The 27,996-nt window shown below is 40.2% G+C and overlaps 1 protein-coding gene across 6 annotated transcripts in view; it reads right to left on the bottom strand.

Moving 5' to 3' along the window:
* The window catches only part of LNX2 (ligand of numb-protein X 2), a 59,110-nt gene that overhangs the window by 23,609 nt on the left and 7,505 nt on the right, over positions 1 to 27,996 (bottom strand). For 2 of the 6 annotated variants that reach the window (XM_064409136.1, XM_064409132.1), the window contains exon 2: positions 2,540 to 3,064. In XM_064409136.1, the coding sequence (XP_064265206.1) occupies positions 2,540 to 2,940 (401 nt within the window). In that variant the 5' untranslated portion in view covers positions 2,941 to 3,064. Of the gene's footprint in view, positions 1 to 2,539; positions 3,065 to 10,478; positions 10,883 to 13,692; positions 14,212 to 17,062; positions 17,087 to 27,996 lie in introns of those variants that run through there. The other 4 variants (XM_064409137.1, XM_064409138.1, XM_064409133.1 and 1 more) reach the window with 4 other exon arrangements.

Here is a 27,996-nt window from a genome sequence, read left to right as displayed (position 1 = left end):
AACATTGCAAGAATTTCACAATATGATTTTGTACAATAGACTTCTTTCACTTCTGAATAACCCATAAGAATTAACTCAAAATCATACACATAAAATCTCATTAACTTTTTGTCAGATTTTCTTCTCAGGAATATACCTTTGATATTTAGAAATCACAAAAATTCAGCATTAACTAGGTTGGAAGAAACTTTTAGACCATAGAGCCCAATCCATGACAAAACATCACCATGTCAATTAGATCATGGCATTGAGTGCCACATCCAGTCTTTCCTTAAATAACTCCAAGGAATGAAACTGATACTTACTTTACCAAACACTATCAAATTTTCTATACCAAGTGACTGAAAAACAGTACATGACTCATATGGTTCTTCCCTTTAAATCATATTACATGCACTGTGTTTAAAAAACAAGTTTGCAAGAGAATGTAATAAAACTCAAGAGTTTGAGAACTCAAGAATATTTTCTTTGTGCAATGAGGTATCATGGAGTGCAATTAGTGACTGTGAAGTAATCAGGTTTGTGTCTGATGCCTCTCATCTCCTTGTGGGAGCATCTTACAGTAATGCTCCTTAACTCTGAGGCACCTGGTGGATGCAACAACAATTTCTTCCAGCTTTTATGCTCAAATGAAGCCAATACAAAACACTGGAAAACCCCAGTATGAAGGTTTTTAGACACTGAAAATTAACCAACCATACTGCTTTCTTCAGAGACACAAACCACCTCATGTAAAGGCTTGTTGAGACCGGTTTACATTAATCAATGCTGACAATTACAACAATACTGAATTTTGTATTTCTTTCCTAAATGTAATAATCAGTAGTAGAAGTTTACTGGATTCACTAATTCATATAGAATTAAATTCAAACTATGCAGTTGCTGCCATCACTTATGTCAGCAATGGTAATTTATAGGTGGTTCAGATGTTTGCAAATGAACCTACTTGAAAACTGTGAATCACCATATACTCAAAACGTGTATCAGCCAAAATAACCAAGACAACAGAAGGAATTGGAAATGAGCAGCCTTCTGCAACTGAAAGCTTTTTCCAGCCGACAAACAGGAAAAGCTTGTGACTCAGCTCACTTGGATTCCATGATAACCTTGTGCATGAAATAAATGGATATTTCACTCATACTTAAAGAGTGCATACATAGTGTTCTATGTACAAATAAATTACGTGACCTTGTTCTAAACAGCTCTAGTATCATTCAAAACTATGTCAGCCAAGGAAAAAGGACTGAAGAGGTGAGGGATATGACAGTGGGAAAGCAGAAGATTAATCAAATATTTAGCAACAGTCTTGCTATCATTTTGCCTTTTATTAAAATAGAATAATAAAACAGTTAGGCCTCCTCACCACCCCCAAGTCCTCATATAGATCAGAAACTACTTGCCACAAGTAAACAAGCAAATACTTGAGCTAACATGGAAGCCCCGTAGAGAATTAAATTAAAAAAAAAAAATATATATATATAAAAACCTAGAAAGAAAGGCTCCTAATTAGCCCCTGCACCTCCCTGGGGGGTGGTGGACATGGACACCACAAACGAAAATAGCCAGGCAGCTCCACACTCACCACAGTCCACAGGGCTGTGGCATGTTCTGCATGCCCAGGGTCCTCCCAACCCCTGAATCCCCAGAAGCCTTCAGGATGTGTGGAAAAAGGAAGAGGGCACACTGGAAATATGAATGTGAACAAACAGTTTCCAAGGCAGGTAGTCTCTGTCCTTTCCCTTTCTCTGCAGAGCACTTGCCTGCAGGCACACCCGCACCACACACACGCTCCCAGTCTCCTCTGCAACACCACTCTCCACCAAAAGATGGTCTCCAAAGGTCTCCAAATGGACAAAGACCAAGACTTGGAAACAAGTCCATGCACCTCTCAGATGAACCTGTCTGGGTGGTCACTAGTGTCCCTGGACTGGACTGAGGGCAGGCAGAGGAGGCCCATTGGTCCTGCAAGATACCATGTCCATCTGCCTGCCTCAAAGCAGAATCAATTCTGATGTAACTACTCCTGAAAGTTTAACATGTTCATAAACACTTCTAAAAATAGGGAATGGACAACTGCTACTTAACCAAGCTATGCTGGGGCCTGACTGTTACAAAGCTTTTTCCCCTAAAAGCTGACCTCGATCTTCTTTGTTCCTACTGCACCAGTTCTCTCCCCTCTGCAGAGAGAGTTTGCACATCTCCAATTTTCCCATTCCCTCAGCCTTTTTTCCCTACTGTAATCAACCCCCACATTTTATTTTTTTGATAAATAATTTTCTTCAGACCTCTAATGATCCACGTCATTGTCCCTATATCTATCACCAAGCAGTCTTCACTATTTTCCGGTGTGATGTACAAAAATAGGGTAATCTAGTGCATTGCCTGTGCACAGCTACAGACTGACCATTTCCTAGAGTCTTCTGCTGTTAATTTAAAAGCTAACTCTCTCCCCCTCTCCTGCCCACAATCTCTACTGCTACACAAACTGGCCACAAACACGCGTGCAGGGAAAATGCAACACAAGCACTGCAGCACTCACCTGTTTTTAAGATGTGCTGCCAGATCACATCGCTGCATCACTTCCTGACACACAGAAGAGAAGGGGCACAAAACAAAGAGCTTGTCTAACAGTTTATGAACAAGGATGCTGGATTTTTTGCAGAGTTTAAAATGGAGTCTTTTTCGATCCAGTGGGCAGAAATCCTTCTCCTGCAGAAAGTTCCTTAGGCACTTGTAGCAGAAAGTGTGTCCACAGGGAGTGTCCAACGGCTGCAACAAGGGCTGAAGGCAAATGTGGCAGACCAAGTCATCATCCACTTCATTCTGGTAGTTGTAGAGATGGTTCTCCCGTGTCCAGTGCTGCTGGCCACACTCAAAGCACAGAGGGTTCAAAGAGGCATTCTGCTCCACTGCAGCCATGTCGTCACCTGCAGTCCCCATTTTACAGCTAAGAAGGCTGACAGATCCTTCTCCTCTTCCTTCTCATAGGATGGGGATGCTCATGTAAAGCTCACAGCGAAGCAACTTCTTCCAGGGTGACTTATATATGCTCTTCACTCATTTTCTGCAACAAATAAACAGAAATTCATTCTGCAGGAAATATGGAAGTTCTCTTCAAAACATTTCACTTCTGGAAACACAACACCAAGATAGATCAGGGGAATATTTCTGTTTTCTGTAAGTTTGTCAAAGAAAAGAACCACAAAAAAATCTACAAATACAAATCCTTTTACAACACAAACATTTTATGGCTTCATAAGAGCTGGTGCAGTGCAGTGTCTTCACCTGCAAGATGACCATTTTGTGACAGCAAGGACACTATGTTATGCATTGTCACACTAGAAGCATGCAATTAGCATTTGGCACAAAAATACCCTGTTGTGGAATGATGGTTATATGATCAAGTAATTGTGTTCTTTAATATGAGATAACAATTTTAATCTGGTCCTACTCTGTTTTTTGGATTTTGACTATACAGATTATTAGATTATTAGTAATGTTCTAAATACACTGCACTGAAAATAACAGCAAACGGCTTAGCCTGGTTCATTCCATTAGTAATATTGCAAATATATCATCACTTACTTCTAGGTTTTCTCTGTGGATTGCTACACAGTATGAAGGACAGATTCTATCCAGTATGCCCCGTCTGATCTAGTACAGAGGCCAGTAATAAAAATATGGAATAAAACGTATTAAACTACTGGTTTCAAACAACTTACTTTTTTTGCTTTTTACCTAACAAAGTTACAGCACACTGAGTGTGGCAAGAAAAGACTCTAGGTCTGTCACAATGGGATTTATTTTCTAAACTTTTTATGTTATTAAACTTTGCCCCTCTTAAAATAGCTGCTTGGGCAGGAAGTTGTGCAGCCATCAGTCTGCAATTTCAAACACTAAATCCTTATCCCTCCCAACCTTATTCACTCTTCTCTCCCTTACAGAATCACACTGCTTGACACACACAGCATGATGATTTAAAAAATAAAACAGATTTTCTCACAATCTTAAGGCACATTAATATTTATTAGTATTGGTAAATATTCTTACTTGTGGGGGGATAAAAAAAGCAAATTAGAGCAATATTTACTTTGTACCTAAATTCTTTACTGCAATTCAGCAAGCAACACTCACAACAGAGACTGTTTTCTAGCAGAGTAGTAGAAAAGAGAGAGAAATCTAGTAGTCTAGGTATCAGCCCTTCATCTTTATTACTGACTGCTGAAATGTAGTTCTAAGCATATATTCTGAAGTTCATGGAAACATACACATTTCCTCATGCCTTACTTTTTACGAGATTCCCTATTTTGATTTTTGCCCCTTAACCTCACACAGGCAAGCACAAGACTTAGAGCACATTTTACAAGGATTATTATATCCTTTGACGTAAAAAGGATTAAATAGTAATTTGTAATCCAGGCTTCTATTCTGCCATGGAAATTGATGCTCATCGTTGCCCTGTCTTGTAGTAGATAATATGCACCTTCTGGAAAGGATTTCACAAGGGAAGAGCATAACAGTTCTTTGTTGCTGGAGACTAAGAACGCAAAATGAGACCCCAAAAGAGATTAGTCAAAAAACAGTCTTAAACATATTATGTAAGAGCTCAAAGATTGGAGAGCAGATAAGGAGAGCAGCGCATGGGGCCCTCGTGCTCAAACCACAGCTCCCTCGCTCTGCATTCATGCTGCTGGATTAACACAGAAGGGATGAGACCCATCTAATGGCTGGTCTTTATGTAATGCAAAATAAACCAGATAAATGTTCTAGAAAAACACAGATTTGTGGCTTTACCAAATTACTTTGTCAGTCAAGGCAGGGGAGCAATATATGGCACGAGTAGTACTTGGGGGTACCTGCAACACCAACAGGCTCTGCAGAGCAAAGTGACACAAAGAACAGGCAGCAAAAGCCATTGTACAAGAGTGCTGCCCAAACTGTAGACCTGTTCCTACTACAAACTACAACCAGGACTCTTCCTCCTTCTCCAACCAACCAAAAACCCAAGAAAGAACCAAGTCCTGATATGCAGAATCACAAAATATTCTGAGCTGGAACGGATCCATCAGGGTCATCAAGTTCAACTCCCGGCCCTGCACAGGACACCCCAAGAATCACACCATGTGCCTGAGAGCATTTGTTCAAACATTTCCTGAACTCTGTAAGCCTTGGTGCTGTGACCACTTCCCTGGGGATACCATTCTAGTGCTCAACCATCCTCTGGGTGAGAAACTTTTTCCTGATATCCAACCTAAACCTCCCCTGCCTCTGCTTCATGCAGTTTCCTTGAGTCCTGTCACTGGTCATGAGGAGTGTGGATATTGGTACTTTACGCCCCCACTTCCCACCATGAGCATGTTGGAGACCATCACTAAGGCAATGGAAAAACCCAACACCATTCTGTGCACTACTGTGTAATGGAGGTCCAGTCAGGACTTCTGAGTGTAACCATCCCAAATTCACCTCCTTGAAGGCTTCTAGCATTTCTATCCTCTGAAGTCCATGTAACTCACATGGAAGTCTGTGACAGAGCATGAGTCAGTGCCATACAGTAAATGAGATAGTTTGACCTCTATAACTGGCTATAGTCAAACAAACCTGCACCTCTCTTTTAGGAGGTCATAATTAAATTCTTTTTTGTGTTAAAAATTTTAACAAGTTCCTTTACATTTTAAACAAAATGTAAAACCAGAGAAGTAATTGAGCAACCAGGCATTCACTGCCATGTAAAAAGTTAAAATCACAAGCCTTCTCTCTTAGCAAAGGTATACCCAGAGATAGGCTCTAATTACAGTAATCACAGGAGCTTGAGACAGGCAGTCACTCTACTGCCACCACTGCAGGAGGTGAGCAGACATGCCTGTTCCTACGGCTCACCCAGCCCAGGGTCTGGATGCTGCTGGTGCACGGACAAACGCCCGGGGCTGTGCTTTGCTGCAGAGGTGCTGCCCTGGGACAGAGACAGGCTGTTCCTGGTGGCAGCCAACATTGCCTCCTTGCTGCCAGTGCCCTGGTAACTGCAACCATCAATAAATGCCATATAAACTAAGCCAAACACCTCTTCTGCAGCTAATGGGACCACCCATGCACTACCTCTCTGCCAGTAGACCTGTGGAAGACAGAGAGAGTGGATTACAGAAAGAAGATCCAAAATAAAAAAATCTCACTGCCACCATAAAAAAAAAATCCCTAAACCAACATAAATAAATAAAGACACCACCACCACTCCCCCCCCCAAAAAAAAAATTTTAAAATCAAGATTTCTTTACTTTCATACTGCTGTGTCGTATTTGGGGCAAGCCCATTTCATGACCGAGGAAACTATCACCAAGATTTTTATTGATCATACACTGTGGCTGCCTAATCAAGACATTTTACCATCTGTTCCTAGTGCAAAATGTCAGTTTATTTACAAAGTTCACAAACACAGAGTTTATGGTCTGAGCAACATCTGGGATGACAGGTCAGGTCTAAATTTCCCTGATGTAAAGTACTATATCCCTGAAATCCATAATACCAGAGCACTGCCATTTATAATACCCTACTTCAACCCTCTTTCTGCACCCCTTATATTATTTTCTGTCTCCTATCACAGCAGATCACCAGCTCCACAGGATGATAACAGCCCAGGAAAGCTGCAAACAGGAAAAATAACCAGAATTATAAAAAATATGAAGTGGGTAAAAGAGCCAGCCAGGCCTGTTATTCAAGTCATATAATTCCCTAGAAAATAATTTTCCCAGGACTTCATTAAAACAGTCAAATAGTACAGGTGGTGCCCTGCTTTCAGTTTTAAATTACAATCCACCTGGGAACTGGGCAAGACTGGACACCCAACTGCAAATTTGATGTGCAAATTTTTATTTTTGTTTTTAAGTGGAGTGTGCACAAGAGAGATTTTAGACTGAAAAAGACAGCCTTATCCTTAGGTCTCCTCTAGTTCTGATTTATTGATGCAATGAACATTCTCTGGAGAAGCTCAACACATTTTTACAAAAGCATTAGATGTCAGGCTTTATACCTACATCAGATTTCACAATATTTATTCCTTCTGTCTGAATGGGTGCTAGTAAAAAAAAAAAAAACCAAAAAAAACCAAGCAAACTGGAATTGTAGCAGTAAATTAACCTAATAATTGTAGTTGTCTTTACATAAGACACAGTTAACACTAGTTCCAGTTTGAAGCTAATGGAAACATGTATTTTGCAATTAATGCTCTCAGAGATTTAAGCAATATATTTCTAAATTATCTTATTAAAATCCTAGAGATTTACAGCCCATTAAGTGACTGTTCAAAATTTTACAAAAAACCTAAGTATACCCCAGAAGTAAACAACTATGCAAAATATCCATCTTACCAACTGATCTCTTTAAAAATAACCTTTAATATACACCAATTTTTAATTTTGTTTCCAACTGTCTATGCAATTTTCTCAACCAAAAGCAAATGTCAAAAGAATGCCCTGAGATGAATGACACCCCTCTTCCTTTGGAGGACTCCATTGTCTCTGTATCCCAAAATGGCTGGAATGCAAATCTCCGTTCTGCACCTAAGAAGTCTCTCACCAGAGGGATGTATTTGCACCAAGACCTACCTAACCACTGAATCAATGATTAATTTCTTCTGTGTAGTTTAAATCAGCTGCAAGTGTAAAACTGTCCACCTGTATTTTCTCCATGATTAAAGGCCACTGGGGATTGGTTGCTTCTTCTCTTCATCCCAGAGGAGATGAGATCCCAAAATTTTGCTTCCAGCTGGCATCACAGGAAAGCGTTAGTATAACCCTTCCTTATTCCTCTCCAGTGTGGTAAGGGAGCATACAGAAAAAATTGTAACAGCTATGGTGAAGATTTCACGTGACCCTGAATTCAGGCAGTCCTGTCATGGCCAGGCAGATTTTTTTAATGTATTACCCTTGAGGGGTAATACATAACACACACCAATCAATAACTCTGAACCACAGCACAGTCATCACTCTGGATTTCAGGAAAGGTTGGCTTAATTTTAAAATGTCACAGGATTTCCACAATCTGTTCTCCATGGACAATAGTCCCTGATTGCCTAAGCTAGTTAGGAAGGGTCTCATAATTCTCAAATTCCCCTGCTTTATTCAAATGCCACGGCTGTGAACAGGATCTCTGAGCAGTCAGGAGTGCTTGACATAAGCCCCAGGAAAGAAAAACTAGACAGTGGTTAAACCCATTGCTTAAAACCACATCATAACATTAATTAAACATTAGTTCTTAGTTCCCAGTCCAGTATTCTTCACAGGAATTACAGTATCAGGCTGATAACTTGTAACTGTTCTCAAAGCATACTCCTAGCTTAAGTGAAAGAATAAAATACAGAAGAAATTAATAAAAAAAACACAATGAGAATAAATAGCTAGCCAACATGACCATAGGGGAAAAGTGTTATTTCCCATCTCCCAATAAGCATGACCTAGCTCATTAGATACAATCTCTGCTTTAATATTAAAGCCATTTAGCAAACAACTGAAGCAGTACTAGCAACATGTATTGACTTTACAATATCCACGTAAATTATACTGATATCAAAAGGCTGCACTGCCTTGAAACCCCAATTCAATCCTTGGCCAAGTTTATGAGGCAATAATCCTGTTAAACTCCTCCTCTTTTGAAAATGCAAACAAATGAAAGTTTTGTCAAAACCTGGTACCTGGCAGCTCCAAGTCAAAAATCTACAAGAGATGGACAAGGCACAGCAATTAGCCCAGGACACTTTCTGCTATCACTGCAGCCCCACATGCCAATTACCCAACACCTATTTTTGTGCTGATGAGCAACGTCTTCCACGTTCTTAGGTTGTTTAGCAGAATGACTGCAATTTTTATATTGAAACTAAATAATATTGTGCCTGAATGGTGATTTTGTTGCACTGAACCACAAACAAGCAATGCTGGGCTTGCAGTAAAACCATCTCTCCAGAGATTATTTTTTGCCTCTGTGCTAGTCTTTTTGTTCCATCAAAGGAATGCCCTCACAGACAAGGAGTCAGCCTTGCACCAGGTGTTGATATGGCACCATCACTGCAAAGGCAACAGGTCACAGGTGACAACTGTCCTTCCCTGCCCCAGGGGTGACGGTTCTTATATGCAATTCCTCAAATAAAAAGTGCACATGCACTCCTTTGCTCGGTATTTTCACAGTCCAGCATTTTTCAAGGACACAACATGAAACCCTGCTTAAATCTGACAAATAAGGAGCATTTGGGAAAACTAACAGGACCGTAAGTTGTGGTTTGTATTTGTGGTGTGCTGTGTTTCCGTGGCAACTGGGGGCTCCGGGCTTTAATTACCATCACAGCGTTAAGGGTCCCTGCTGCACAGGGGAGAGAGACGCCGCCAGGCAGGGGGACCACAGGAGCACTGCCTGCACTCCCCTCTCTGCCCCACAGCTGCCTCCACAGTCCAGGGATCTGAGCTACCAGCACACCAGAGAGCAAAGGGATGTCTGGAATGGGGAAACCGAGGGGCAGCACAAGACTGGCCATCCTTAGGAGAGATGAGAGATGACGCCCACCTCCCAAAGCCACCACCTCAAAGCCAGGGATGCTCGACATCAGGGGATGACAGGAGGAAAGAGGGAGTGGTGCTCAGAGATAAAACAAGTGGGCAGAAGGTTTTGCTCGAACAGGCAAAAATCCTGCTGCAGCCATCTTCTATGGCACAAATGGAATGGCTTCTATTTTGGGACCAGGAGATTAAAATAGCTTTACTTTACTCAAATTGGTCTCGAATGAGACAGGAAAGATAAGGACTGTGACTGTATGGAGGTTCCTGCAATGAAATACCCATTCTTTATTGCAAATATAGAGCTACATCCAATAAATCATCTCAGAATAGAAGAAAAGGAGACAAGGATGAATCTTAAACCAAGATACAGCTACACATCTACAGATTAAATTTTGCATAGTCCTACTGAACAAGAGTAATGCTGAAAAAGGAGGAAATATGACACACAAGCCAAGCAGGATTAAAGCCACCCAGGTCTGGATGGCCAGTCAGATGTCCTGGTCTGCAGGAAGCACAAACCCCACAAAAGAACTTGAACTTGCACCGTCTCTTCGGCAGGCACTGCTACCCACACTATCAAAGTGTTGCTCAAGTACTTGCCTTTCCCTGTCATCATGTTTCATAAGAGAGGTAGGAGCTGCCTTTACAATTTGCAAGATCTATTTTCTGTAGGTACACTAAATTTTCTGTTAAGTGGGAAGTGAAGTGCCTGTTTCTGGGGGCTAACCCTGCTTTATGTTAACACAGGGCAAGCACCTGGGGAGTTTAGGATGCTCCCAGGACTCTCAACAATCAAGCATGTTTGCAACTTTTAGCCTAAGTGTATTAAAAAAACCTGCAAGAAACCTCCAAGTACCTAAACTCGTTTCTGGATTTTTGCAGCAGTGAAAAAGTAAATAGAAAGAAACATAATTAAATAGAAGTGAAGAAACACAGACTTACCTGCCAGGAGACCCGAAGACAAATTTCCTTCCTAGCACAAAAAGAATAAGGAAAGCAGTATTTAATTACTGTTGCTGTAACAGGTGGGCTTTTATGTCCAGTGGAAGTGAAAAAAGTACCCCAACACTCAAAAAGACAAGGAGACAATTAGTGAGGCTTTCTTCTCACTGATGGAGCAGAGGAGAAGAGCAGGAAAGAGTAAAACATTTGCTTATCCGCCATGGATATTTTCTGCCGCGCAATCTGTCCACCAGCCCTTGCCATATGTGCCACCCTTTCTGCTGGGAGAGATGAAGGCAGCAGAAAGCTGTCCATCAAGATGCTAAACCTTCTGGAAAGCCCTCCCCTACACACTCTGCCCTGAAACGGGGACTTTTGTGGATGAACAGAATACACTTAACTAGATTAAACGTAGCTCATTCCTGGATATGTACAGAGAGAATTTGATTTGATTAATTCAAATTTTAAGGAGCAGTAGTGATTCAAAGAAAATAAAGGAATCAGAGAGCTTTTCCTACACTTTATAACGAGCCCCCATCCCTACGGGTGTGCATGGAGGAAATTCAGGGAGACAGCACTGGGATTAATCATGAAATGGCTTTGATGACAGAGAAAAGCTGGGGGTGGAGGGGTGGAAAGGATAAAAGAACTTTCTGAATAGTTAAACTGTAGGACTTAACTATTTTCAGGGAGAAACACCATCCCATCTCTTCCTTCAGGCATATGCCACCTTGCATAACTTGTTACAGCTGGTTTCCCCCATCAATCACAACTTGAGTGATGGGGAAAGCTATTTTCAAAGGTAAACTATGCTGTTACTAAGCAGTTTTTTAGCTTAGACATAGGGTGAAAAAAATGAAGCTACCTCTTAAGCTAACAAAAACCTCCAATCTCTTTGAAAACAAGCATTTCTAAGATCTGTGCAAGACAGAGCCAAGAGGACATGGTTTAAAGATAGCTCAGGTAAATGATAACCTACACACTGTCCTCTTCCTGCAGGAAAGGAGGCAGAGTCCTCTGCAGGAGTGAGTGCCTGTGCCCTGCAAGGAACCCATGAAAATCCATGGACAGAGGAAGAAACTTAAAGTACAGCAGAAAGAGCACAGAGAATGGTCCAGACTTAGTCTGAAGCTTGCAGCTTCCATTTTCAGCCTCAACCCAGCAGCTAAGAAGCATCACTTGGTGAGCTAAGGCAACCCCTTAAACCAGTCTGCCCTGCCTAGAGACTGCTTATTTTCTCCCTAATAAAATAAAACACACAGACCTCTCAAAGAAAAGAGGAAAATAAGAGCCTTCTTGAGCTCATAGTCAAGAGTATTTAACTCAGACTACCTACACACAGGCCTAATTACGACTTGCCCATGAACAGGGGTCACCACAACTGCCCCACTTGGTCTGCAGCCCAGCACAACCAGGGATCAGGGAAAGCTGGGCTGGCTCTGGCCACCCCTTAGCAAGCAGGTGACTCATTCCAAAAGCACTGCCATGAATGAGCAGTCTCTACTCATGCCTGGGAATTATGTTAGGATGCCATGCACTAGCTGTCATTTGAATTAACTCCACAAAAATGACAAGTTCTTTTATTCTTAACACTTTAGGAAGATGGTTGTGCCTCTTCCTATTAAGTCTGCTGAAGACATTTCACTTTGCTGCTGTACATAACTTGATTTCCAGTTAATTTCCAGGAGAAACTTTCCTTCTGATACATATAAAAAGATTCTTTTCAGAGCCAGCTGTCTGACCCAGCTTTGGGGACACAAAAAAGGCAGAACATGACTTGTGCAAAATACCCCCATATTATTTTGTAGGATGCTTTTCAGAAATTAAAACCTTTACACTGAGACATTCCAGTTAGGCTACCTGTCATATTGCAACGGATGTACTCTGTGCAGATACTGAAAATAAATGGCTCCACACATCAGCAAAATTTACATAATAAGAACATGTTAGATCTAGAAGTTGTAGTCTTAATATATACAAATATTATCTTAAATAAAACCCATTTAAATACTTTGTATGTAAACAGGTCTTTACATACACAGTAGACTAGTGCTTGATCTGAGGCCCCCCAGACAGGATTCAGAAAAGGAAGTGGACATTGAGTTGACTATGTAAAATCCAGTCTGGTTATACTTATTTGACAGACACAAATAATATGGAAGCAAAGACTGCATTTGTTTTTAGTCCTGCTGTAGGAATCATATATTCTCCACTTCAGCCCTTGTAATTACACAGCCACCAAGAAAGAGTAGAGACAACAGTTACTGAATGAAAAAACACAGACATTTTTTCTAAAAACACTTCTCTATCCCCCAATCACGTTTGCCAGCTTTTTGTTTCACATTCCCTATTAGCTTGGCTGATTGCACGTTTTATATATACACATATACATATGTTAAAAAGTAGAATTTCACTAGCTATTACATAGGGAAGCTTCTGTGCTGCAGCTCTTTACCTGCCTGAGGTGCAAAGTTTGGCTGCTTTAGTGTGTTATCTGACTCCTGTTAGTGCCCACAGAAAGAACCGCCTCAGTGGTAACACTGTTGAAAAACAGTTCTTTAAGATTCAAGTGAGAAATGTTAGCAAAGCTGCATAGCAGTGCACACACACAGCAGGACAGCAGGCCCTGCTATGTATTCTCACATGAGTGACAGGGGCTAAATGTTAAGCAGCAATCTCCTAACTCCCCCCTGCAGAATGAATAATGTGGAAGAGGAAAAGCTGAACTGCTGTTACAGCATTTCTGTTCTCTTTCCTTGGTAGTCTCGTTCTCTTTAAGAAAAGGTCATATTCCTAAAGAAAGGCAAAAAAATAAAATAATTACTTTCTAAGTGAGTAGCAAAAATTAAAACTAAAGAAAAAAAATGACACTAAAACCAGGTAAGTGGCAGCATCTATGTGAAACATCAAACTGGTAGTCATATGCAGAAATTATACAGAAGAGACGTGTTAATAGAACTATAAATCAAGAAATAAACTAGAATAAAATTGCTCAATAAAAGAGAGTTAAGTCCTCACAGAAGGCTACAAGCAAACAGGGGGAAAGCTCGGAAGTTTGCTAGGCTGGGGAGGCTCCAACTGCTACACTCATCTAGCAAAAAACCCCCAAGTTGCTAAAAAAACCAAAGGCACGAAGTTATGAAAGAAGAATGCATTTCACTTCTTAAGACAGTTAACAACGAATTTGCAAAATATATATGAGACATTTACTCACATCAGCAAGGAATTCCGATTCACCGCGTTTTGGGAAGACAGTGGCAAAGGAGCAGTGTGCAAAAGAGCCACCAGTTCAGATTCCTAACTTCAGGCACCACTTCTCTGTATCCTTGGTCAAAATGGTTGCAGCAACAGAGGCTGACAAAAACATGCTACATCGGGAAGAAGCCAACCTTCTCCTCCTCCTCCCTGTCCAATCTCTTCTCAGCAGGCTGAAATTTTGCATCTGTGGGGGATGATACAATTTTTGCTTCCTCATTTATTCTATGTATTCAACCCTTAAGAGCTAGCTTTTAAAATACCAGTCTTGCTTTGAAGGATATTACTTCATTAGCAGTGCTTTTGGAAAAAGGTCTTTAAAAGGCAGACGACTCACCCTCTGGAGTATCCATCTTCTTTGCACTCCCTAACCACAATTCTCATTTTCCCAAACCAAGCACTTCTCAACAAGTTAGGCTAGGTTCACACACATGAAAAATTCAAACCACCTTTTATTTCCATACTTTTTTTAACTCCCAACTCATACTAAACACTTTCACATGTTTTATGCCAGATACTTACATTAAACCATTTTTTAAACTTTATAACATTTTTTTTTTAATTGTTACATTGTCCAAAAGTGAGAAACCACCCCAGACAACACTCCTGCTCCACTGGGAGCTGCACAACCCATCCCAAAGTATTACAGTGTTTCCAAGATAAAGATGCACATTCCCATGGGATTTATTTCTTTTCCTCAAAAAGGGAGCAGCGCTGTGCACAAAGACTGTAGGATGCAAGAAATGCAACACAAGGACCAGAGGGGCTGTAGACACCTGCCTGCCCTTTGTACAGAGCAGCAGTAGCTGCTGTCTTCATAAGGCCAGGACAGCTTCATGCAACAGACCTAGCATGCAACAGATTATTTGGAAATAGCAGACTTCCAAGCTCCTTTTTTGCTCCTATCAGCAGCAACAAGGATTCAAGGAGTTACTCAGAAGTCCACCTTCAAACTTCCTGTTTGTAAAATCCGGAGCTTTTAAGAAGTAACTCAAACTTACCATCAAGTTCAGAGCAGCGCCGTGACTCAGAGGAACAAGGTATAGTGGGTCAAACAGAAAATGCCACGAGTCATCTTCATTTGGCAGTCACTAAAAAAGCTAAGGAATACCCAAAAAACAAGTGCCCACTATACTGAGAAGGGTCCCTTCTGCATCAAGCTTCTAATACAGGGAACTGTGAGGGAACCCTCACAAACCCCCCAAACAATAGTTTTGGGGGGTTTGTGAGGGTTCCCTCACAGTTCTCTACAGTTACCAGTTTCCACCTAGAGACAGACATTTGGGTCAGAAACCAACTTTTCACACATCAGTGAAGAACTGTTTAACACTGCAGTAAGAGAACAGCCTTGATTTTCAGAGTGAAAAAGGTAGTAATTTCAATTTAATGAACCAAGAGGAGAGCAAACACAGTAATTAAAAGCCTTTATCCTGTCCTTTCTTGTGTGCAATCTGAAAACCAGATATCCAGGCAAGAACATGATAAGAATTTCATTCAAAGGAGACAACTTGCTTTAAGAGCAGGAGACTCAACTACAAGCAACACTGCCTTTTAATGTCAGTGATATGGAGTGAGAACACAGAAACAATAGATAATATCCCAGGCAACTTGACACTGTAAATAAAAGATATAGGGAGAACAGAGTCATGAAAAGGCCATCCTAGCTGAAGAATTTTAAGATGGAAAAGATAAAACTGCTCATGAGACCAAGAAGTTACATTGGAAAGCTACTACAATAATATACCATACTTTGGCTGAAGGGAGTAATTTGCATACATTTCCCTTTGTAAACTTCAGGACTAGAAATGTATGAACTCAGATTTAGTGCTTCTCCACACAGACCAGTTTAACTGAATATTAAGTTTCAATAAAGTTAAATTCTGAACTGATACTTTGCTGTTAAAGCATGTTGTGTTGCTTTAGCTTTAGCCAAACCTTATTACTAAATGGAATCTAAAACAGAAAGGGTTTACAAAGACTCTTTTGTTCCCACCGAGTACATGAAAATAAATCACTGCAGCTTTCCCATATATAATAAAAGGTGTGGGTTTTTTTCTAGATGATAGATTTGGAGAACAGAACATCTGCTGAGGCTCTGGCTGGCTGGAGAACCCCATTTTCCAGTGGCCTCCTAACTCCCTTCAAACTTTCAAATGCAACCAAAGGGGTGCTTTGGCTTAGAGATTCCTAGTTAGTGGAAAAGTGGGGCCAAAGTGTGCAATTAAGTTGCTATAAAACCTTATCCCAAATAATTCGGTTTAACATCTGACACCTACTTGCTCCCCATTTTTCTCTTCCTTCCCCTCCTCAAATCCTGGAACAACAGCAAAATGGGAATTATTCTTTCAGAAAATAATTTCCATTTGCAAACATTAAGTATAGTTTTTTTCAAAATTCCTATACATCAACAAATCCTGAAGACAAACAGATTTAGTGAAAATAGAAGGAGCAAATGCCTGAATGATCTTTAGTTTCTCATTCTGTTTTTCAGAAGCATATCATCCCTTCCTAATTTTTAAAAAAAGTCACAATCAAAGGACCTGTGTTACTTAAAGTCTGGATGCTCTGCACAGCACCTAGCAAAATGAGCAACCTTTTTTTTTTGCAAGGTGGTTGATAAAGGCTACCTGGAAGTTTACAAGGTTTCTAGGATGCCCAATGGAAAACCTTATGGATAACGGTACAACTATTACTACATACGTATCCTAGGAGACCAAAGAGCTTTCACATTTAAGAGCTTATTTCCCAGCCACCCTCTCGATACACATCTCATGCAATTATAAATAATACAAATAGCCATGAGAAAGGAGGACGTTGGTTTAATTTCAGGCAGAAGGTACACAGACCTCTGCTTGTATCTGCATACATGTTTCATTTTGTTTCACTTCTTCTCACATTCTGACTACAAAGATACTCTGTATCTTTGCATTATCTCAAGTAATGCATGAAGTGTTTTTAAAATTGAATTTTACAACTGTGAAAAGCTAAAATTTTTTTAATCTTTAAAAATTCACACACATACACACAAATCACCAGAAAGAGCCTTTGTATTTAGTCAAGTGAAATCTAGATTCCTAACCATAATGTTTTGCAAAGAACCAGCCTGCTAAAAAAAGAAAAAAAAACAAACAACATACCAGAGAACTACATAATTTAGGAAAAAGCCTAGGAAAAAGAAATTTTACAAAAATAAACAAAAAGCACAAACCAGCTAATTTAAAAGAGACTCACTTTCCACTTAATGTATGAATAGCCTATGCATTTGAAACAAGCCAAATCAAAAGCATCCCCCTCATTTCTTGTTTGTAATTCTCATCACAGGGTCTAACCTGCAGTTCAGGACTCAGCGCCCAGCCTCTGAAGAGGAGCATCCTTAAAATGCCGAGCAGAACCCTGGAAACACCCTGGTACGATTCCTCGGCAGCCAGAACCCAGGATCTGTTACAAAACCTGCAACACAGAGCACGACAGCCCCTTCCCTTCATCACCTTTTTAGTCTACATTTCTTAGCCTTCCATCCCAACAAAGGCGAGGAGGCCACACAGAACACCTGCCCAACAGGAAAAGAAAAATATACTGCTGATCTCTTGGAGGAGGGGATATCACATGGCAACAGGGAACTCCAAGGAAAAGGTTGTTGGGATGCTGGTATACACTAATTAATTCACCAATGGGTGAATTAAAATAGGACCAGTTCCTCCTAAAGCCACTAAGCAGCTCTCAGGGTTTGACTTCCTTAGAACAGTAAATTAACCACCTAACCTCACAGGAATATGAGTGAAGCCTTAACAGCTGTGGCTCAGCAAACACTAAACCAGAGCAGGAGCCAGTGTAGAAGATCTGCAGGCATTCTCTTACACAGTGTCCTTTTCAAAACCTAAACTTAACATCAAAATTAAGTGCAGGCTGAAATGTCGCCAGCCATTTCTCGTGAATGCACAATGAAACCTTGCCACATAGCACCTCATAGTTTTGCAAGCACACCCTGCAGAATGCAGGAACGGCCTGCGCAGGAATCCTTACAGTAACTCCATGTGTACGGTGGCTTTACAACACAGATGGGACACTTAGAGTCCCTGTCGTGCTATGTGCCATAAATATTATGTAAAGCAACACAATGCTTGCAAGAAAAACAAGAAAGTAGATTATGTAATGTTCTTCTTTCTTCCACTCCTCCATTTCAGAAAATTCTGCTTTTTTAAAGAAAAAAGTTCAAGTGGAACAATGAAACTGTTCTCAAAACTGCACATACTTTCTGAAAAAGTCTCAATTTCTGTACGGTTTTATAATTCACTATTTCAATACTAGAGGTATACTCAACACACAAAGTCTGTTTTATATCCTGAAATTGCTTTACATCTGTCAATTAAAAAAAGGAGGGGAAATATCATTATGGTTTTCTTTCAAATTAACTAAGTTTCTGGCTTTTTCAATACTATAAAATCATGCTAATTTGTTGACTCACAAACTACAAACAACTATCTTCCACAGCAGCTTTTATAAAGTCTAGTAACTTCACTTGCAAATTGAATACTTTAGTATTATTTTTCCCTTATACTGGACATTATACAAATTACACACAGGAGAGTCGATAACCAGATAAATGTGATAACCACCATATCCCTCAAGACCGTCCTCTTCCTTCACTTAGTTCTATGAAGTGGATAAAAAAAAAAAACCCAAATCTACAAACACCATGATAAATGAGCAGTAGAAGAGTGTTCTCCAGCAGCAAAGGGTTCAGTTTGAGGTCTCAGTGGATACTTCAGAAGACATCAGGGTAGCCTTTATAATACCCTCCACTTGAGAAAATATGACTGCAAACTAAATCATCCCTATGAAAAAGCAGCAAAACTGTTTTCCTTGCCTCTTCTTGGCTTGGTATGGCTTTAAACAAACAGGCTTGGATAAACAGCATAATGAAGAGGACTGATGTGGTTCTGGTTCACAGAAGAGCTGCATGGCCTAGATGAGACATCACCCTTGGTGAGACCATCAGACCAGTTACATAAATTGTCCAGTCAGAAGTGAGCTCCATTCTTCTCCTTCCCAGGAGATAAAACCTGTGATGGTATTTCAAAGACATAGCACCAAGACAACCTTTGACCTCTGCTAGAGACATTTCCAACAGCATTAAAATGACAATGTCAATGATACTTATGCTAGGCTAGCAGCATTTTCTTTGGGTTTTTACATCTACTTATAATACCCCATTTCAGCTGAAGAACCAACACAAACCAATCCCAGCTACTGTATTCCTCTGTGAGCACACCAGTACTGCACCTACCTGGGCTTCCTTCAGCACGCGTGTCATTAATTAAAACAAAGTCATAGCTGGAAATGGCATTTGCTAAGACAGCACGATTTTTACCATGAGGATCTCAGCTGTATGGAGTGGCGTGGTGGAACTTCACACACAGCAAAGGAAGGGGTGTAAGCACAGCCCTTACCCTGCCACACAAAAGCTGCTCCCCAACCCAGTGCTGCTGCATCAAGCCTCAAGCCTCCCTCTGCACTCACAAGCATCAATGCTGATCCTTCTACTGAGGAAAGGAAGAGAACAGCAGAAATCTGCCTCCTCAGCCAACAGGCTGAACAAGAATTCTGGGTGTGAGCCCCGGAACTGTGTTCAGAAGCCATGCCTTCAAAAGACCCGAGTGGCTGAAGGAAGCCTGTTCTTCCAAGTGTTGAACCTGTTCCCTCCAACAACGTGGAGTTTAACACACAGACTCTGCAGCTTTAGTAGTACATTGCAACATGAAATTTAACATTTTAAGATTTCATTTAAACTAAGGCATGCCACATGATTGCAAAGAGCAGCTGAATAATGAGATTTATGGAAAAGAAAGAAAAACCTACCACAAAACCCCATATTATACGGACTGGAAAAAAAAAGCATTACAAAGGAAGAGGTAAACAACTTTTACCCTCATTAAAAAGTTGAGAAATGTGCACACCACCACTAAAATATAATTAATACACAGCCTTCAGGAGAGTCCAAAGGAGCAATTTAATTAACCACCCACTGATTTCATAAATGACAAGAACACACAAAGGTAATGGCACCTTATAATTGAAAATGTCCTGTTTATTTAGCTGAGCAATTGTGCTGGTCTATGTTGTGCATAAATATGAGGAAACACATTTTCAACTCATGACATTTTAACTTTGTAAGGTGTAACAGAACAACATACTGCCTGCAATACAGTCACTGTATACTCCACTTATTTAATGCCTTCACCCAATAATCTCTAAGTCACTGACAATCATAAAGATTTTAACCTTTATAAACTTTTCTGATGGGCTTTTTCTACATCCTCCTCAGAAATGTGGAAGAACTGAGATGAAAAAAAAAGAATTTTACTGGTATACCACTTCAAACAAACTATTGCCTCATTCAGGGACTTAGTTCGTATCTGCAGTTCTCCCATTTTCATACAAAAAGACCCTCTGTAAACCCCATGAAATATTTCTGTTGATGATCTTCTAAACTCATTTTCTTTCTTTTCTTTCACATGAAGAAAGCTTCCTTTCAGCTACTACATCCTTTGTAAAGGAAAAAGAGAAGCAGCTCTTACCAAGGTAGGAAAAGAACATAGCGAAACATGTGAAAGGCTCTTCCCTGTTTTTTCATTGAACTTTTCAGGGATAAAGCTGGAGTTAATATTCCTTTTCGCATTCACAAAACTCAAAATGCCTTTGTGCTGCTACATTAAAACCATCAAAGTCTATTTGACTGAACATGAAACAGAGCAGCATCTGAATTTATGAGCTGTTCATCTCCCTATCTAATGGACACACTTAGAAGCGTTCAAAAGAGTTGTGGAGAAACTGGAGAAGGCCCAGAGAGGGGAAAGATGATCAAAGGCATGGAAAGTCTGCCATATGAGGAGAGGCTGAGAGAACTGGGTTTGTTCAGCCTTGAGGAAAGCTTAGGGGAGACTTTATCAACATGTTCCAGTATTTAGAGGGTGGCTACAAAGAAGCTGGAGACTCCTATTCTCCAAGGAGACACATGGAAAATATGAGGGCTTATGGGTACAAGCTATCTCTGTGAAGATTCTGATTGGACACAAAAGGAATGTTTTCACAATGAGAACAATCAGCCATTGGAATAATGTCCCCAAGGAAATGGTGGATTTCCAAATGCTGAACACTTTCAAGATGCATCTAGAGGGTGCTGCACCATCTTGTCTAGCCTTTGCTTTTGTCGAGAAAGGTTGGACCAGATGATCCTTGAGGTCCCTTCCACCCTGGTATTTTTTGATTTTATGACTTATACTTGCTTTACAGCATACATAATTTGAAATAACAGACTGAAAAGATTTTTCAGGCATAAAAGTCTCCACAGCAAAGCTGACTTGCCAGACTTTTAAAAGGCTTTCCCTACAGGATTCAACAACATACCAGACAATGATGCTCAGCAGTCCAACACCACCACAGCAGCAGGGTGTACAAGGATGGATGTCTTGCACATCAGTCTCAGATCCCTCATCCCACCTGTCCGCCTCATCAGCCACCATGCAATGACTTCAATGACTTTACATAACATTGTCTCCTTGCCCACCTAGTACAGAAAAAGCATTCCTCAACAGAAATCGCAGCATTAAATGTTGATTCCAACAGCATCGCTGCACAATGAAATTACCTGAAGTGATTAGTTCACATGTACACATCAAATACACACTTCTGCAATTCTGGATCCAAGAATGAAATCTTTGCCTAGTGGTATTAGCTGGTCAGGTTGACTGTTCCTGAGGATTTCCCATCATTAGGTGTTTATGATATTTACTCAGTCTGTAGCAAATTGTTACCAGCCATACCTAGGTGGATTAGCTGCCCATCAGTGATGCCACTTTTTTAAATCATCTTTTTTAAATGATGAAAGCTTCCATTACATTTATGCACCCTGGTTTACTTACCAATCACATGAGGAAAGAAGAGTTCTTGAATAAATACCATAAAGCATGTTTCACATGTTAACTGAAAGCCTTCACATCAGAAACTGGCAGGTCCCAGGTACTGCCTGTGCCCCACACCCCAGTAACAGCACCTTTGGGTTCCTTGTTACTACTTCTTTTGGTCCTCAAAGGACTTTTGGGCACATTACTACAGGATTCAGCACAACAGTGTTTTCCAATGGATAATCATGGTAACTGCTGCACGTTTCCAGGATGCATTCACCCTGTGAAAATGGTTTAGATTTTCTGCTTCTAAATGTTACAAAAATACACTGCTTAAACTCTAATACATCGTTCAACTGCCTGCAGCTTTCAAAACAATCTGGACTGCTCAAACTGAGTTGTTTCTAATGTTTACTACTGAAAAGAACTTTATCAGAAATAATTACCTTCTTCCATGCTACCAACGTATTTTGAAAGAAAATCATGCTCCACAAGTCTCTGAAAGAACTCCATTTACCTACCATATTTCTCCCTAACTACTGCACTCAAAGTTTCTCCAGTGGTCTTACCTGCTGTAAGAACCCACCTGTAGTACACAGATTCCATGTGCTAAGTTAACAAGGTAAGAAGCATCAGGAAAGAGACTGACCACAGCTAGAAAAAACCATTAATCATACAACACTTGTTACAAGTGTTGTGCTCCACTGGGGAAAGCTCTCAAAGATAAGCAGTGTTTTGTAACTCACCAAAAGTCACCTGGGATGCAGGACAGATGGAAAGTAACAGGGAGTCCTCACTAGCACAGAAGAGCTCTTAATTTTTCACAAAATACCAGAACTTCCCATTGCAGCAAGCAGAAATACCAGACCTTGAAGGCTACCTTCCTCAAAACCTTCCTGTAGGAATTCCTGTTCTGCCTGTTTCTTTTTAAGTGGGTTAAATGCTGCCTATTTCCCCCCTACTGCTAGGAAGATTATTTTTTTCCTTTATAACAGCATTCTCCCAAGTTCTCCCCTACACAAGTTTGAAGAGAGAGCCAAGGTTGTTGGCAGCCTGTTTATGAAAGTCGCCCTCACTATTTCCCCCATCAGGCCAGAAGGACAGACAGTAGCTGCCCATCCTCCCTCCTGGGGTGATCCCTCAGCCTAATTCTATGGGATATGAGATGGATGCAAGGAAATAACTTATAAATGATCAAAATACAGAATGAAAAATAATTCATTTTAAGTATTACATGGGAGATGTAAGTAGTCTATTAATTGCATCTTCTAGATTAATTTCTAATTCCATCAGGTCATGACACAGTGAAGCAATTTAAATCAAGGGATTTAACAGCATTTTGAATTAGTTTAATAATGCTAAACCTTACTGTACATATTCAAGTATTTAACTCACAAAAGCTTTTTTTTTTTTTTTACCATTCTGTAGTATTAGTTTAAAAATCAAATGGATTTCATTACCATTCCTGGTAGAGAACCATATTTAAATTTTACAAGAATAATGAAAATAAACATAACAATTTCACATTTAAACATGACTTAAACCTTTAAACCTAAAAAAGCTTAAATAAATAATATTGTTTCTTATTATAAAATTAATTCTTTTGGTGCAGTAATATTGCTTTTTTCCCATCTGTCCCCATTGCCACCAAAGGCTTGTTCAATTTCCACCACTGAACAGCCCTTCCATTTGCTAGTATTCCACCACAGCACATAATTTTGAAAGCAGATGAGTCTTGCCTTGAGCTTGGATCATTGCTCCCAAAAATCTCATCCTTGCAAAATTTCTTTTTCATTCTCAAAATTAGAATAAATAGAAAATTAAGTATTGTCCAGCGTGTTTTTTCAGTTTCTCTGCACACCAGCAGTTTGACTACCTCAACATCAACACTGCACAGGGCTGGCTCTCACACAACCCACGCAGATTCCTCAAGCCAGCAGCTCAGACAACACTTGCTATGTTTTAGCAAGTACCTGCTGCTGACTGCTTCCACTTGCACAGGCTTCCCCATGGCTTCTGGCTGTACAAGCAACCCTCAGGGTGCCTTTCACTAGCTCCATCTCATTTCACATTTCAAGAGAACAGAGGAACACAGGGCTCAGCTCAGGTAACTTGTAGCTCACAAATCCAGACCTTACGCCATCTCCCTACACCTCTACTAGCATCACAGCTGAAGGGTTATTTTTAAAATGTCTTATGTATGTACATTACCTGGTTTTAGTGAAATAGAAAACAGAAAATTCTACTCAAAGAAAAATACACAACTATCTGCTGTAAAACTGTCTGGGCAAACAACTTAAAAATTCCTGAAGGACATCAAATGTCCTTAAGCTCAATTTTCAGAATTGAGGGAGTCCACTCTACTGTTACATTTCCTAAGTAGTTTCTTACATTAAGAACTGGGGAAAAAATTCAGTTATTTCCATGCCAAGGCCTGTACTCCCTTTTTATAAACTCAAGGATTTCTAAATACATGTAAACATCTTAAATAAATAAAACACAGGAAAATTTTTCTTCCAAAATCACTTTGCAGTGTAACGAGAACAGTACTTTACTGCATTATTATGTTCTGGTACTAACCCAAAAGTTCACACTGTTTTCATTTCTTTATTGCCAATAGCCATCTAGGAAATGCTGCCATCAATAGTAAATCTACATGAAGTCACACTCCTCTGGTGCATTTTGTGAATAGCAATCAGTTCATAACACAATCCTGTTCAGTTTAAATTCAGTTTATTCTTCAATTACTCTGCTAGCCCAACTCTAATTTATTATATTTTCTGGTACATTTGATTTTGAATATTATGACATCCTGGCTCATGCCATTAGAGAGGAAACATAAAATGGTGAGGATGTCTAGGGACAGCTGAGAATAAGATAGCAACAGCCTGGAAAATTAACAATACTGCTGTCTGTGCTCAGCAGGACTGCTCCCGCATTAGCACTAAAAAAAATATTTCTCTAATACAGACTTGTCATCCAGGAATAGCCTCAGGGGCACCATAAAACCCCAGCCAGCACAACAGGCAGCTGGGGTGGTTGAGGTGTGGACAGCAGCCTCTGAGCCCACTGGGGCAGCTCAGCTGCAGAAGAAAGCAAACGCTGGCCCTGCTGCTGCTTGGAGCTCACCAAAGAAAGAAACCAACACGGTTCAAAGCCATCAATACTATATAAATTCATTTTTGGTGGGCTTTTTTTAGTCTTGCACTGTCTCAGTCCTAGTTACCATCTTTCTCCCAACACCCAAGGTGAAATGAGAAGCAGCAGCCAGAAGCCTGCTCAGAGGACCTTTCTTGAGAAGCTGGGCAGAAGTGAGGGCTTCACCTTCCCCTCCAGCTTGGTGACCGACTGCATTAACCTTTAGGGCACACTGCCAGCCCCACCTGCTTACTCAGGCTTTTGCCAACAAGGGAAGCTCTCTGTGCTGCTTTGTCCTTCGAAGATGCATCCTCTTTTACTTACTTATTACTCCTGCCTAACATTTGGAGTTGGAACTCCTGAATCCAGAAAACGGAGGATTCTGGATGGAGAAATGTCAGACTCTTGTATTGATATCTGACCTTTTTTCCTACAACAGATTCTGACAACCTCAAACATGAAAAATGCTTGTGTTTCTGCACAGCTTGCTCTGTCCCAAGAAATTCCACACTGAGTTTTGAAAACAATGTATATTTGCCTTCTTTAGTCTGTTGTTCTGAAAGCCTGAAAACAGCTTACCAAAACAACACGCAAGAGTGAATGCTTTACAGGGGAACCCAGGCAGGCCTACAAGGGGCTGCCAGCATCGGAAAGAAGTTGCAGTGGGGGAAATCTGGCTGGACTCAAAACCTCACTCATTACTTTGTCCTCCAGAAACAAATCAAGCAGACTTATTTTCCCCTAAAGGATAATACAGTTTTCAGCTGTCTCTAAGCTGTCTCGTAGCTCAGGCAGTATTTCCAGCTCCTTCTAAACCTCACAAGCAATAAGGATTTTACTAATGATGGAGTTGCTGCAACTGTTGCATTAAAAAGATGATGCCTACAATTACATGGAGGTAATTTACAAAACTAAGAAGTGCCATGCTTTAGCTTATCAGCTGCCTTTCAATTTTCCCTCACTTCTCCTGAACCTATGTTGTAACTCAGTTGCTGGTTTCTGTTCTGGAAGCTTTTTCCCTCCCACAACTCGATCCCACACAAAGAACAGACACAAAAGGGAGTGGCATAAAGGATGCTCAAGCATACTTCCACTGCTAAGTTACTTGATTTCACACTTAGAAAACCCCACTGAAAGACAGTTATTGGTGCATGAGAAATAGGGAGTACAGTTACAGCTTGTGGAGCCTGATGGAGTCAGAGCAAATCAGATCAGGCCACATTTAGGTGGATGAAGAGGGACAGAGGGGCTCTCCCCTCCTGTTAAGTGCTATCACATGCCCCAGTGCAATGCAACATTACCACCATGATGAGAAAAAAAGGCTCCTCTCATTTTGGTGTGCTGGTACCAGGAAAACACACCCCGCAAGTTCTTCAGCAGCAATGACAACCCCGGCTGTAACCATTTTCCCTTTTCAATCCCGTATACTGGTAAGTCACCTGCCTGTGCTTACACTGCAAATCAATGCACACACTCCAGTGTCTCCCTGCACCTGCTCTCATTACCCTGTGTTTGAAACAAATCCTGAATTGAGACTGGAGACTTGATTTCGCTTCCCAGCGGGCAGAGTAATCATCAATAATTGATGTCAGTTGGTTTCATTTGGGGCACTGCCTCAGGCGTGCAATGGAGAGTTGTGGTATGCACCAAGGAAAGGAGGATTTGTATATAAAATGATTTGATAATCTGAAAAAAATCCCTCAGTAAACAAAGGAAATTTACAGATAATCGTATTAAAGATTAGAGTTGTTTCAAAACAATGCAGAATGTATTTGAGAACATCTGGGGAAAAAGATGGTTGTACTAAAAGCAAAATCTTTGGGGAAAATATCTTCCCCCTCAAACAGGAAACAGTAATTAATTCCTTATTAAATCCTAATCCCTGTCAATTCATGTTAAATCAGAGCACTTTTTCTAATAAAGACTGTTATTGCTATACTTAAATGCAATTCTATAGATAAATACATAAATATATTTACATACAGTTTTAACTCTGATTAAATGACTGCTTGATTATTTTGCTTATTAATTGCTTCCAATTTATTTCAAATTTGAGAAGCAGGATAATTTTATGTCAAAAAACTAAGTTTAATATTAAATAAGGACAGAAGAATCTGTGGACTAAGAAAATACACCATGATAGCAAAAGCAATTTGATGTCTTTCCTTTCATGTTTACTCATCAGTTGGAAAATTAAGAAAATAATTCCTTTTATCTTTAAAGGTTACTCTTTTGCCATCACCCATTTACTGTGTTCTGAAGTTTTGGTATGGCAATTTATGTTAAAATCCCCACAGTGAAACCCACAAACTGTTCCTGACATTTTCTATAATCAGTGTTGACAATTAACAGTACTGCTCTTCTATTTAAACAGTGCATGATTGAAGCTCCTCACTGCTGTAACTGCTGACAGCATCAGAAGGCTATTTACTTCACAACCAAAAAGTACAAACTACAGAAGTGAACAATAATTAAATTGGTAAAAACATCCTAGATCATATTTCTATGATGTCTTTCACTAATGTCATGGGTTTGCATGCATCAGTTTGTATTTCTTTTCCATTCTTCCATAAAAATACTCAATGTTAGAGCTAAATCTGGCAGGATTTCTAAGATCTGAAAAGAAAAAAAGAAGGAAAGAAATAAAATAGAAAGTACAGGGCTTGTTTTTTCCCTTTTTATGCTGTTTTACTTCTTCACATACAGAAATTAATTTTGTATATATACACATGCACGTAAAGTTCAATGACAAGCAGAATTTTAACCAGATCTGTACAAGCAGCGATTGAGCCTTAGCAAAGAAAGCACATCAGGGATGCTTTGCTGTAACCATATGATCATAACTGTGCCGAATCCAGTGACTTCCTTGGCAGCAGAAGCAGGCAAAAGGACTCTCATGCCCATAAAGGACCCTATGGAGTCACCACTGTGGATTCAGTTGTATAGTCAAGCTACAGGGATGGCAAAATAGGACTCAACATGTAATACATCCCCTGAAAAATGGTGATTATATACACAAATATATACAGGATAGCAATTGCTCCTAATACACATGGGTGCTTTGTAGTGAAGTCCCTTCTCTCCCGCATATCAACTTAACCTGCTTAGCAGGTTTTTGGGAATAGACAGACTATAGGAACACTACAGAACAAACCATGCTCTTTATCCTCAAAGTCAATATCAGCTAAAACATAACTTTCTCCTCTTTGACAATTTGAGGC

This window comes from Passer domesticus, chromosome 2 (assembly GCF_036417665.1).
Source record: "Passer domesticus isolate bPasDom1 chromosome 2, bPasDom1.hap1, whole genome shotgun sequence".
In the NCBI taxonomy this organism is placed as follows: domain Eukaryota; kingdom Metazoa; phylum Chordata; class Aves; order Passeriformes; family Passeridae; genus Passer; species Passer domesticus.
Note: the sequence above shows the minus strand (reverse complement) of the source record. Positions and strands in the feature narration are given on the sequence as shown.